Source organism: Protopterus annectens, chromosome 3.part0 (assembly GCF_019279795.1).
Source record: "Protopterus annectens isolate FY-2018-M chromosome 3.part0, PAN1.0, whole genome shotgun sequence".
Classification (NCBI taxonomy): domain Eukaryota; kingdom Metazoa; phylum Chordata; order Ceratodontiformes; family Protopteridae; genus Protopterus; species Protopterus annectens.
In genome coordinates, this window is record NC_056731.1 from 965,385,253 (window position 1) to 965,400,225 (window position 14,973).

General features: G+C 37.7%; 1 protein-coding gene across 4 annotated transcripts in view; it reads right to left on the minus strand.

Moving 5' to 3' along the window:
• Nucleotides 1–14,973, minus strand: part of CDH18 (cadherin 18) — a 3,071,238-nt gene that overhangs the window by 1,508,777 nt on the left and 1,547,488 nt on the right. For all 4 annotated transcript variants that reach the window (XM_044065283.1, XM_044065285.1, XM_044065286.1 and 1 more), the window contains one exon: nt 4,308–4,427. In XM_044065283.1, coding sequence (XP_043921218.1) covers nt 4,308–4,427 — 120 coding nt within the window. The remainder of the gene's footprint in view (nt 1–4,307; nt 4,428–14,973) is intronic.

The following is a 14,973-nucleotide window of genomic DNA, read 5'->3' on the forward strand; positions in this document are numbered from 1 at the left end:
TTGATGGGAAAGGTACACAAGGCAGAAAGCATAAGATAGTATTAGAACTCAGTACTCTGGTCACTTGGGAGGCTGAAGCTATGTTTTAGGACTGCACTGTAAAAAAGTGCTAAAACTCTTGATCAATAAGTTTGTTCATATCTTGTCATGAGGAAAATGTAGTTTTATTTACATTGAAATATTAACCTAGTACACACAGATTCAGAAAATGGGAATAATGAGTTTCGATTTGCTTATTAGTTGAAAAAAGACCAAAGTAGTAATAATTTCCATAATCCCATCCAGCTCTTTCAATATCATAGTTTAATATACTCCTCAGTGTAACAAAACATTTTGAATGTTTGTACCTACTGCTCCCAGTCCAGAATCAATACAGTGATCATACTATAGCCATCACTAAGAATTCAATGAATCAACACAGTATATATGTGCCATGCATGTTACCATATGCCCTTGAAAGCTCTCAGACAAGAATTTGAAAAATGAACAGTTCAATTCTATGACATGCTTTCCCCCTACCCTGGTATGATTCATTGAGTAGTATTTTTTTAATCTGTTCAATCAGATGTTATGCACCTGACCAATTGTTTTCTGCATATAGCACCAATTTCTTCTTGATCTAATAATTAGGCTGTAGATGATTATTTATTTATTTATTTATTTATTGCATTTTCTATCAAAGGCTGGCCACAGTGATGCAGTGGCTAGCGCTGTCATCTCACAGCAAGAGGTTCGCTGGTTCGATCCTCGGCTGGGGTGCATTCTGTGTGGAGTCTGCATGTCCTCCCTGTGGTCGTGTGGGTTTTCTCTGGGTGCTCTGGTTTCTTCCCACATTCTAAAGACATGCTGTAGGTGGATTAGACACTCTAAATTGGCCCTAGGTGTGTGTGTGTGTGTGTGTGTGTGCCTTCTGTGGAAGATTGGGCGCTGGGCTGACAACTTGACAATGTAAAACTCTACTGCTAATCATGAGCAGACAGGTGATCTGCTGTGGTGACCCCTAACCGGGAAAAGCCGAAAGAAGGAGAAGATTGCATTTTCTATCAAAAGATCTTATGGTTTTACCAAGATGAAAAACTATGTCTAACAAGTGCATTTCTGTTCCTTTTCCTTTTGTAGCATTGTGGATATTTTAACGGATTTATATCAAACTGCTGAAGAATTCAAACATTACAACAGTTCATCTTAAAAAAATTTAAAACAATGTTTCATGTTACGCAGTCGAAAATATTTTCCTGGAAACATTCAGGAATACTTGCTATGACATCCAGTAAGCTGAGAACTAAAATAAAATTTCTTACATGAAGCCTTAATTCTCTTTGCAAGAAATCACCAAATATCTTTGGTGATGGATTTATTGCTTACTGCTAAGATCAATATTATTTTTCCAGAAGAATCTCTCTGTTTTACTTTTTCAAAAATGCAGTCTGTGTAACATTATAACCAGTACAAGGTGAAATATTTGGATCATTAATATATACACTAGACTAAATAACAGAGTCATTAGTGTTTCTACACTCTAAGTAACATGGGCCCTAAATGTTTACTTTTCACAAATTATTTATATTAACTATTTCAATCTGTGGATGGCAAATCAGAAAGTAAACAACAGTATGTAACATATAAGCAAAATCTGCAATGATAACAGAAGACAAAACAACAAAAAATCCTTCCAAGGCAGTTCAAAGACACATCCATAATTAACAAGAGCAAATTTAGTCTTATGCAATCTATCCTCACACAAACTGAGCTATTTCACCTTGAAGAGATTAATGCCTACAGCCAGTTGATGCCTAGAATCAATTGTAGTACATGTTTCACTACCTGCCCACTCCAAAACTGAAACTATGCAATACTTCAGAAACTTGAATCTTTTCAACAAAAGGAAACATTATTTTAAAAAGCATCTTCACCAGCTTACTTTTTAAGTTGCATTTTCTTAATTTTAATTTTGTGTAATTGTAGACAAAATACAGACTAATTTAACAGCTGTTATGGAAGCATGTAATATTTTATATGTTCAGCAATCTATTGGTAAAATATTTAACTGAAGTCTACAACATGAAGATTTAGAGTAAAGCAGACAAAATGAAACATGTTTATGCCTGCATTTTAAAGTATGTTGGTCATATAAATACAAGTAACAAAACGTAGAAATGGATGCAAACTCCTTACCATACACAATATCACATTATACAGTTTGGGATGTAAATGTTCAATTGAGGAATAACCAGCCTTCAAAGCAATAACCAATAAACAAAAATAAAGTCCAAGGCTGTAGGAAGCACCCCTCTGAAATGAAAGGCAATAAAAACACTCTTTATTTTCCACAGTTTCACACAGAAGGCATTACATATTATGACTTCTGTATGAAACTGTGGTAAACAAAGACCGTTTTTATTGCCTTTCGTTTCAGTGGGGTGCTTCCTACAGCCTTGGACTTTATTTTTGTTTAACAGTTTGGGAGGTAAAAAGTGTGTTGTTTTTGGACTTTATTTTGTTACTGATGAACTACCTCCCCAGATTGGTTTTCTCAGAAATGAGTACTTCTGCCATAACATCATGAAAAAACAAACTCACTTCCTAAATTCATGTAGGGGTTACTGTATTTTCATAACAAATGCATCAGTGGTAGACTCTTACTTTGTTCAAACATAAGTCATCAGCTTATTTTTTTGCAGATGAAATGCCTCACACTGAAAATCAATAAGATTGTGTAGGAGTCAAACCCCAATGCAAGTATCTGCTCTTAATAGGTAAGTTATTTTTACTTACACACAATTCTCTGCAACCATATGTAAATCAGTGCCCAATAGGTACCATGTTATTGTTTTGCGGGAGGGTTATACAAAAAAGGCAAGTACACAGTGAAATAAAAAAAAAAATAAAATGCAACACACTAGACTCTTCATTTTTTGCTAAATCACTTGCAACTATTAAATGAGAAATACATTGGAAAAAGACATTTCTTGGAAAGAACAATGCTTCTGAAAGTGACCAGTACACTTTAACCATGTTGCCATATTGGAGGAAATGCTACCAGCAGCTTGCCAGCTACTATTAAAATATGTTTTTTTACAGCTTTTAGTACAGTGTCATATTCACATATTGCAAATAACTGATGAAAGTTATAGAAAAGGAGAGCGATGCAAACGCAATCGTTTTGACAACACATGCATGACTGGCATGAATACCTCAGTAATTAAGCACTTATTGGTAAATTGGTTTCAAAACATGTAATAATCTTTACATCTGCAGTAGTTTTCAGTATGAAAGAGTGGTGTATGTTATTGAAAGGTATCAGTCAAAAGACCATGGTTAAAAAAACTGAGTAATACATTGCTTGATATAGTGTGTACTTAACATGTCGACATCTTATGCACAACCTTTATAAAAATATAATGTGTTTTTCCATCTTCAATTATATTATTTTGGAACTCTTGTGAAAGTTAGGGTAAGGAAAAAAAAGACACATGATGTTATCTTAGAGGAACATACTGGAGAAAGCAAAGCTTGATTTGGCCAGAAGTTATATAATATACCATATTGCTTCATTCACAATAATACCTCTTATTTAAACATGGATTGATGCCAGTTGCAACCTCCACAAGCAATTAGCACATTACATCTAAAAAAAGATTAGATTTTATTCATGCAATATACTATTAATATAAACACTTCCATTATTTTTCAAATAACTCAAATTTCATGTATCCAAAAAAGGGCATGGCTAGTATCATATGCAGTTTTGTGTCGAAAGAGAATAATCTGTTGTTGAAATATATCTACCACTTATGGCTAATTTCATCCTGAAATGTGAATATATATTTTCACAATTAGCCAATGCATTACTTCTTTGCATTACATAATGGTTAATTTGATGGAATTTAACTTAGACTACCAAAGTAAAGGCACATTTCTGATAAATAAATCTGTTGTTCTATAAATTTAGCAGCATTTACAATCCACAAAATATTAATATTTCTATCAAGTATGCTTCTGCAGATTTTAGCCAGAAATGAATGAATGAATGAATCATGACAACCATGAATGACTGATTTAGAATACTTATGTATTTGAGTACATGCTAGGTTGAATGAGTTAAAACTGAAAAGATTAAAAAAAATCCATATGAATCCATATGAAGAAAATGAAACCACTGTAATCAACAGACTTGCTTGACTGTAAAATTCGATGTAGTCATGACTCTAATGTTTAGAATTATTAAGACTGTAAGAAGTTCTACAGAACTCATCTGATATTCAACAAAAGTTCTAAAACAAAATATTGTAAAGTGAAACTGTCACCTGTTTTGGGATCTACAGAGAAATATGGCTGTCCCTGAAGAATGCTATAAACTACTCTTGCACTATTTCCATACGTAGGGTCATCAGCATCCGTAGCTGTCACTTGTAAAACGGAAGTACCTGAAAAATTAAAATACAAAATACATATTTCATAATGGATTCAACTCATAATATTAATGTAATATCAGTCACTTAAATCATTGTTGCAACTTCCATATAATACATCAATCATACATGTAGAGAAATAACTGAAATGGTGGAGTTTCCCTTATTGGGAATCAACTAATTTCTACATGCTTTGAACAGAATTTTCTGCCTCATCTATGAACATATAAAAATATTATGCCCAGAAATGCAAGACAACCCATTCTTCTGTAAGTATTTTAAACATTTGAATCTAACTTGGGATATATTATAAGGTTAGGCATTATTTAATCCTGGAAACATATGAAGCTGGTATGTATGTCCTTTGTGGTGGTCTTGCAATATCTGCTTTTGCATCATTTTAATTGTAATTTGCACCTCAGGCAATACCCATCATCATTAAGAGGCTATTTGATTGGTCACATCTCACATCATGTATTCTTCATATTTATTTGTAGTAATGATATCAGTGCATTAATCTAGGCCAAACTCTTTTCATTTATGAACCTAGGCAGTATTCACTCTGAATGGGAAATGTCTAACAAGTATGCATCTTGGCAGTGTATGGAAAAGAAGGTACTCAAATTTTATCTACGTGTGTGTATCTGTATGTGTGCTCATGTGTGTATGGTGCGAGCACGCTTGTGTGTGTGTGTGTCTGTTTGTGTGTGTGTGTGTGTGTGTGTGTGTGTGTGTGTGTGTGTGTGTGTGTGTGTGTGTGTGTGTGTGTGTGTGTGTGTGTGTGTGTGTGTGTGTGTGTGTGTGTGTGTTTGATGTGTGTGATGATGGATTAACAATACATAAATCCAGGGGCTCAGCAGCTGAAATGGTATAGAACTTTTGCTGTGAATCTGGATACAGCTACAGATGTTATCAACATCATTCATTGTGCAGACAGCACACTTATGCATCAAGTCTAAAAGCCAAATAAGCAGCATGCATCAACCATAAATTAGGCACTTGAAATCATATTCTGATGAGGTTTCTACACTGCAAAATGATGCTATATCAGCAAAATGGTATATCTTCAAGTAAATGTTCACCTAAATCTCAGTCTTATTAGTACCTTAATTTTGGGAAATAATCCACTCTGCAATACTTAAATCAACCAACTGTTAATGCATATTTCAACAGTTCCCTCAGTTAATTATTTTAAATGTCCAAAGTTTATTTATTTTTTTCTTTTTAAATAATTCAGAACTTTCATTCTAAAGAAATGTCTTGTTCTTTTCGAATAAAGAGTCTGTACCTAAATGCCTATATCTTTATCCTGTATATTGATAATCTAATATTATACTCTCAGAGGGAAATAAATGGAAGTACATGACAACTGAGTTAGTTTAGTAAGGATCAGGAATTTACCATTTTCCTTAATGTAGTACGATCTTGGAGCTGATATATTTAATTTGCAGGGGTTGTGGGAGGTGCCCACAGGGGGTTGCAGGGAGGGCTTGTCCCCCCGTTAAAAATGTAAAAAAGATTGATTTTTGTCTTGCTGATATGAATTCCAAATTTCTGACATGGATCTATATATATATATATATATATATATATATATATATATATATATATATATATATTTATATATATATATATATTTATATTTATATATATATATATATATATATACATATCATACATACATTAGGTATATGGCACTGGGAATTAAAAAAAAGAATATTGAAAAGACAATAAGACTGAGTTTCTGAAAACAAACAAACAAAAAAAAACCCCAAAACAAACAAAAAAAAATACCCCCAAAAAATCTGTTTTTTTAATGTTTTTGCAACCACCACTAACATCCCCTGTAAATTATATACACCAACTCCAAGATCGCACTACAGTGAGGAAAAGGTTACATTTTCTGATTCTTGCTGTACCGTGATCTTGATTCAAAAGCTTCCATTTTGAAAAACTTGATCATGTGGTCAAGTTCGAGATCAAATGATTGGGACCAATATATACATATATATATATATATATATATATATATATATATATATATATATATATATATATATATATGTATATATATATATATATATATATATATGGATTCACTTCATAACACTGAAAACTCAAAACACTAAAAATGAGAAAACTTCATAATATAGAAGACCAAAACACTGAAACTTCAAAACACTAAAAAGTCAAAACACTGAAACTCAAAACACTGAAAACACATATCATACATATACTGAGTTTAAACAACATAAATCATAGTACTTTCCACCAAGTGGAAGCATGTAATAATCTTTTCATCTGCAGTAGTTTTCAACACTTAGTGTAGTGAAGTGCAATCTTGGAGTTGCTATATATAAGTAGCAGGGGGTGTCTGGGGGGCGCAGGGTGGCTTCCTCCCCTGCATACACTTGATGGAAAGTGCTACGATTTATGTTGTTTAAACTCAGTATATGTATGATATGTGTTTTCAGTGTTTTGATTTTTCAAGATTTTGAAGTTTCAGTGTTTTGAGTTTCAGTATTTTGAGGCTTTCAGTGTTATGAAGTAAATCTATATATATATATATATATATATATATATATATATATATATATATATATATATATATATATATATATATATATATATATATATATATATATATATATATATATCAATCATCATCTTCTTTCGGCTGCTCCCGTTAGGGGTCGCCACAGCAGATCACCTGTTTCCATTTCTTCCTATCCTCTGCATCTTGCTATGTCACACCAATCACCTGCATGTCCTTTCTCATCACATCCATAAACCTTATCTTAGGCCTTCCTCTTTTCCTGTTACCTGGTAGCTTCATCCTTAGCATCTTTTTCCCAATATACTCAGCATCCCTCCTCAGCACATGTCCAAACCAATGTAATCTTGCTCCCTGGCTTTCTCCCCAAATGTTCCAACCTGGGCTGACTCTCTAATATACTTATCCTTAATCCTGTCCACCCTTGTCACACCCAGTGCAAATCTTAACATCTTTAACTCTGCCACATCCAGCTCAAACTCCTGCCTTTTTGTCAATGCCACTGTCTCCAACCCATATAGCATAGCTGGTCTCACTACCCCCTTGTAGACCTTCCCTTTCACTCTTACAGGTACATGTCTGTCACAAATCACTCCTGACACTCTTCTCCACCCACTCCATCCTGCCTGTACTCTCTTCTTCACCTCTCTTCCACACTCACCTTCACTCTGAACTATTGACCCCAAGTATTTAAACTCATCCACCTTTGCCACCTCTACTTCTTGCATCCTCACCATTCTTCTATCCTCCCTCTCATTTACACAGATATATTCTGTCTTAGTCCTTCTGACAATCATTCCTCTTTTCTCTAGAGCATATCTCCATTTCTCCAGGGTCTCCTCCAACTGTTCCCTACTCTCACTACAGATCACAGTGTCATCTGCAAACATCATAATCCATGGGGACTCCTGTCTGATGTTGTCTGTCAACCTGTCCATTACCATTGCAAAAAAGAAAGGGCTCAGAGCTGATTCTTGATGTAACCCCACCTCCACCTTAAACACATCCGTCACTCCCACCGCAGACCTCACTGCTGTCACACTACCCTCGTACATATCCTGTACCACTCTTACATACTTCTCTGACACTCCTGACTTCCTCATACAATACCACAACTCCTCTCTAGGCACCCTGTCATATGCTTTCTCTAGGTCTACAAAAACACAATGCAACTCCTTCTGACATTCTCTGTACTTCTCCATCAGCACTCTCAGAGCAAACATCACATCTGTAGTGCTCTTTCCCGGCATGAAACCATACTGCTGTTCATTAATCATCACATCCCTTTTTAACCTAGCTTCCACTACTCTTTCCCATAACTTCATGCTGTGACTGATCAATTTAATCCCTCTGTAGTTACTATAGCTCTGCACATCATCCTTATTCTTAAAAATTGGTACCAAAACACTTTTTCTCCATTCCTCAGGCATCCTCTCAATTTCTAAGATTTCATTAAACAATCTGGTTAAAAACTCCACTGCCATTTCACCTAAACACCTCCATGCTTCCACAGGTATGTCATCTGGGCCAACAGCCTTTCCATTCTTCATTCTCTTCATAGCTAGCCTTACTTCCTCCTTACTAATCCATTGTACTTCATGATTCACTATCCCTACCTCATCCAACCTTCTCTCCCTCTCATTCTCTTCATTCATCAACCCCTCAAAGTACTCTTTCCATCTCCTCAACACACTCTCCTTGCTTGTGAGTATGTTTTCCTCATTATCCTTTATCATCTTTACCGCTGCACATCTTTCCTAGCTCGGTCCCTCTATCTAGCCAATTGGTACAGGTCCTATATAGAAATGTATAGCTGCAAATTTCAATGCTGATCTAGCTTAGTGGTGAGAGTTTTGGCTTTGTGTGCAGTAGTTCATGCTTCAAATACCAGGACAGGCCAATCAGCTTTTACAAGGTAAAGCATTGTGAAATAATGTATTATTTATTTGATGATGTAGCAATTAATACTTGTTAACCAGGGTAGTGTAGCTGGTTCAAAAGTCCAGTGTCAGTGGATATATGATGTGAAATCCCCCATGTAAACACAAGTGTCTCATAGAGTACAGTCACACCCCAAAGTAATGTAATCAAAGCACACAGGGAAACATCATGTAAAGTAAAATATATATACTTAATAATATGTCATTAAGGAGTAATTAATGTCCAATTCATTAATTTCCTTTAAAATGAAAACTGAGCAATGCTTAGCAGTGCTTTGCTCTGCTTAGCCAGTTTGAGCATTGCTAAGAAGTATAATCAAAGCAGCATTCAAGTTAGCTAAGTGGATTTGTGCACTGCTAAGCACTGCTCAGCATTTGCCCCTTTAAGCACTGCTCAACTCAGCTTAGCAGGTTTGTGTTCTGCTGAGCTGTGCTGAGCATTTTCATAAATGGTCTAATGATGACAAAAAGAAGGAATATGGCCTTACTTAAACTGCACAGGTGAGAATACAACCAGAAGCTGTTGTAGTTTGATCACTGCAGGAGCTATGTCTGGAGTTGGAGATGGAGCATGCTTTTGGGTGTGGTGCTGAGGCATTTTGGAGTCCAGGATCATGGCTGGGCTCCTTGTGCAAAACCATGATGACAGACTGGTGCAGGACTCCCAATACAAATGTGAGGCCTGGGATCATCTGGCAAGTGACCTCACCAGTGCCACTGGAATCCCCAAAACTGGTGAGTAGGTACAACATCACTATGATACCCTACAGTGGAGAAAGGGGGTGCTCTTGGCCCAATGGACCCAAGATGCTCGAGATGGGAATGCCCCAGTCATTTGTATTTCATTCAAAGCTGTACCAAATTCTAGCCTGAGTATGTGATAGGTATGCATAATGGTTGTTTGTTTCCTCTACAGCTGCAGAGGAGAGAGCTAACAATATGGCAGCCCATGTGGACAGACTGGCAAGGCTGCACAGAGAGTCTGGTGAGTACACATCTATCTTCCAGTATATAGAGTAATAAATAAGAAGTACATTATTTACTGCCAGTAGGTATATTGTGTTCTGAGTGTACTGAATAAATAAAAAGTTTGTCAGACCAATATTGTTCTACAGGATATACAGTACTACTGAATGTAGAATCTCAACTGTAATAAAGCACTGTGTCATGTTACTCAAATAAAGATTTATACCACAAACTGTTGTGTTTAATACGGTATGTTGCTGAAGAAATAGAATGTGTACTGGTGCTTCATAACAAATATAGCTTTGAGAGCATGCATTAACTGAGGTTGTTCTGATAACCAGCTGTTATGCAAAACTGTAGATTGTGGAGCTGTAAAAAGATATAAATGAAATATGAAATATGTCCTGCACAAAGATCGGAACCTTGAATAGTAATGTGTAATGTATTATAGTGTGTCCCCTGCAGGATTGCCTTGTGTTAACCTTTGTATTCCAGATCTTATTATTTCAAAGGATAAATATGCAATACACTGTCTGTCATGCATGAATCTCAGGTATGCATATTCAACTGTCACCATAATCTTTGGTGACACTACACTTAGATTAGAAGGTCAGACTGTCTACCCAATAGAGAATTAGGCTGAAATCAGTCAAGCAAGAGACAGTGGTTCCCCAGTAGCTCACTGTGATGAGAAATAGCTTTGTCATTCATTTTTGCACACTCAGACCACAGTTTGAATCCAGGGAGTGGTACTAAGATGTGTGAATATTTACATGCAATTAATCTTGAATATTTGTATAAGCAATAAGGTTAACATATATGTTCTCCACAGGAGTTACAGTTAAAGAAATGTTTGTAGTAGCTGTATGAAGGGTATATGAATAATGCATGTACAACTGTTCCATTGTCCAACCCCATGCCTGAAAATGAGGATAGGTACATACACCATGCACTCTTCCAGATACATGTCGCTCAAGTGTCATGCTGTCATGGCTAGTGATCACTGCTGCCAATAACGCTGGACACAGATATGAATCCAGGTGAAGTATGCCAGTAGCAGACTCCCACAACATCAGTGCAGGATACACCTTCTTTGTCATATATGTAACCCTGACATGTACGAGTCCTCTCTAGTCATGTACCCAGAGTTGTCACAGTTTGCCCCATACCATTCCAGGTTGGCAGTTTAACAGTAATGTATGTGCTACGGACACTATTGGCCATAAGTAGATGTAAAATGATGGCAGATTTGTAGAGTACTGAGCAGTACTGTTGCAAAAATTAGAAGCCTATACAGTTGTTAATGGACTTTTTTCTCTTCCTCCACCCCTTATCTAAATCAATAATTATTATCCATATACTATGGGTATGTTGTTCTCAAAACCTAATGTTGTGACTTGTGTTCTATTATTGTTCATATATTTAATTGGTTGCATATTAACATACCTTGTTCAAATACCATTGTTGGTGGCTTGTTGCAGAAAATGTAACTGGCATGCTGTTACAATGCTGGCTGTTATTCCATGTATGCATGTGCTCTGTTTGCTCTGCAATTATTTCATTTCTATTGTTCTGGGTTAATTGGAACACCCACACTTGCTGTTATAACTAATTTTGAAATGTTTTGTTCATGAGTAACCAATAAACTTTGAAAAACCTCAACACCATAGCACATTTCGGAAGGCAGATCTTGTTGGATCTGCTTGTTCCACCTCACTTGACCATGGCACCAGGCCCCAGCACATCTGGGACCCAACCTGAAACTGCCTCTTCTGCTGGTCCTGCAACACCCTTTGGTGGTGCCACCTCAAGGGACAGGACCCGTCCCCTCTCTAGGCATGGGCATGGAGAGGAACCCATCACCCACAAAAAGTTCTGAGGTATGGTGTGCAGGGTTATCCAGACAGACATGGATGGAGGCAGATCGAGGGCAGACTGACTCACCTTGAGGGGCAGCCTACTCCTGTTGTCCAGCCCATGGCAAAGCCACCTTTGAGGCTGCGAAGTGCCAGTGGCGACTGCTCATGGGTGGGGACTTCTGTCTCACTGTTTCCAACTGGAGGCACATGGTCCTCTGATTCACAACCACCCTCCACATCCATGGTTTACCCCCCATGTGTCATACACTGCCCTTGTCTGCTGTCTTGTCTGTCTGCAAAAGCAACCTCTCTTATCCATCTTACCTACCCAAATGTACCTACAACTATTCCCCAACATCCCACTCTCACCTTTAAAAAAAAAAAAAAAAAAAAAAGGCATCTGTCTCACAAAAAAAAAGAAAACAAACAAAAAAAACATGTCCCATACATAGCTCTCCATTTCACCCCCAAGTATACTGATATCAATCAATTTACCCTGAAGTACTCAACCAATGTATGTCACCCACATTCCTCCCTGTGTGGTGTGAGCTGTTGCTAATGGAGAGCTATGGTCCTTTCCTACACCAGTCCTGTACATCCCTAGCTGCCTTTCACATTGTTTTTCCGCCTGCTTGACCTTATTTCACCACTTTCCTATCAACCTTTTTTATTTTCTTTTTTTGAAATTAGTGTGGGTTTAAGCAGAAATAAGCAGCACTAAGCAAAGCCAATAAGGACTAAGCACCTCTTGGCATTGCTTAGTGTAATGCAAACCTGCTTAAAACTGTTTTATTCACTCTGTCTCAATCAGCCCCTGATTTGCCCAGCAACATACTATCCAGCCCTGGAAGGTCTTAAACCCAGGCCCCTGTGCATATCAGTCAGGGCAATGTACCACTATGCCATATGATCTGTGGGAATTTGTAATGCTTTTTCAAACATATCATGCATTACAGTCATTTAACATTAGGGAAAAAACATATCACTAGCAAGTCTTGAACCCAAGACCCTCTACACTAGAGTCAGGGCAACATACTGTTATGCCAAACCAGCTCTGGGAATTTACTGATGCACATACCTCACAACCTCTTAGTGCAAGAAACTGGATGAACACTGACAAAATGGGGAACAGAGGCCCAACAATAAGCGCATATTTTACATAGTGCAGTTATACATATAAGACAGTTGCTAGAGTAACATGGTTCGTTTTAACATACATATTATGAAGGATTTGAAGTCTGTAACTCAAACCTCTGCCATTATTTGGTGCCATCATACCTCAGATTATCCCAGTTATTTGACAGAAAACAACAAATATTCTGAGGAATAGACCAAAAATATGACCATAAACTCCAGACATTCTGTGAAAATATGTACAGTTTTGGGTATGCTGATGCACTTGTAAAGTTAGCAGGCAGTACAAGGATATACCTTTTGGGGGAAAAACATCACTGCCAAATTATGAACACAGAACCATTTGAACTACAGTCAGAGCAACATACCAGTAAGCTAACTGACCTCTTGAGTACAGCAACTGAATTATATGAACACATCCTGATAGCCAGTTGCACAATACTCTGCCATATAGTGGCCAAAATCACTGTGTACTTGGACCTCTGACACAGACACAGAACCAGTACGCAGACCAATAAATGCAGTAAAGTGTCACATGTGCCTGTACAGATTTCCACAGAATGTCCAGGGTTATGGTTCATATTTATGGCCTGTTCCTCATAACATTTGTGGTATTCTGATAAATCACTGGGATGATATCAGGATGGAAGTCACTACATAATAATGCACATTTGAGTGTCAAACTTCAAATCCCTCAGAAACTGAATGTCAAAACAAACCCTGTTACTTTAGCAATTCTCTAAGGTTATGACACCAATATCTAAAATCTCTCCCTATTTGTGACCCTTTGTCCACACCTTGTTTTGTGCTGTGTCCACATTTCCTGTGGTAAGAAGTTGAGATGTATGCAGACATAGCATGCAAAACAGTGGACACAACACATTAATCCAAACAGTGGACAGTATTTCCACCTATCCTCTGTGATGCTGTAGCTCCAGCACCTCCATAATGTCCTCCTCACAGGGCAGGAAAAGGGGCAAGGCATGAAGGCCTTAATTATATCACTGTGTTGCCATGACACTGGCTAATAGGAAGGTAACCCAGCTGTTCTGGATGCAATTAGCAAATAGGAGCAACAGATTGGTGCCCAGGCCATCACCTCTTCATGAGCATTACCTACAAAAGACAAGCTGATGCCTATGCTATACAGGTCTGATACATTCATCAAGAAGACAGACTGTGACTATTCACAACACCTTTTGTGGAGTTATTTGAAAATGAGGTACAGCAGTATACCAGGTATGTCAAACAATTAAGTATGTAATGGAGCGCAAATGTGGGGATGCAGTCATGGGAAATAGGAATTAAACAGTAGCTCTCAACAACACTTCTGAGACTGTCATGTTGCATGTTTGTCTGCTGTCCAGCACCTACAGCTAGTCCTGATTGCTATGTCTGCAGCATACCCCTGAACTGTACAGGGTTTTGCAGACTGCCCTGATATTTGCCACACAATTTTGGCCATGTTTTCCATAAAAGTTTGTTTTTTCTGGCAAATCATGAAAGACTGCAGTCAGAAAATAATGACATCTGGTACTGCAGATGTCAGACACCTGTGAGTAGGTCACCTTACACTACATATGCACCACTCCCTGTTATTGTGTACCTCAGATATTCATGGAATGTCCACATGCACCTGTAGTACCACTCACCTATTTGCCAGATGTAGGCTGTATGACCTGCTACTATAATGTTTCCCATAGAGGGCACCCAGCAGTCAATGGCAGTGATGTGTGTGGACACATAACAACACAGTCTGTCACAGTAATCAGGCCATTTCTGGTAGTCCTGCTACCATCTCAGGTTACCAGGCTATGAGCCATGTGCAGCCATATGCCAAGGCCACAAGTTAGCACATGTGTATGCAAGGCAGCAGCTGATGTCCCCTATCCAACAGAGGCACAGGTGGTATCCCTAGGGTGCATGTGCTGTTAACCATCCATTTCACCAGGTCACACCTGCAAAGGTGTTGGTAGCTACCCTGTCTGATGTGCACATGGTGACCATTCCACTGCAGGGTGGTTGTGTGTGACACACATGTGAGCTGCCAACAAGGCCAGTCCAGGTCACTTACCAGGTTGAGTGTGTGTGTGTGTGTGTGTGTGTGT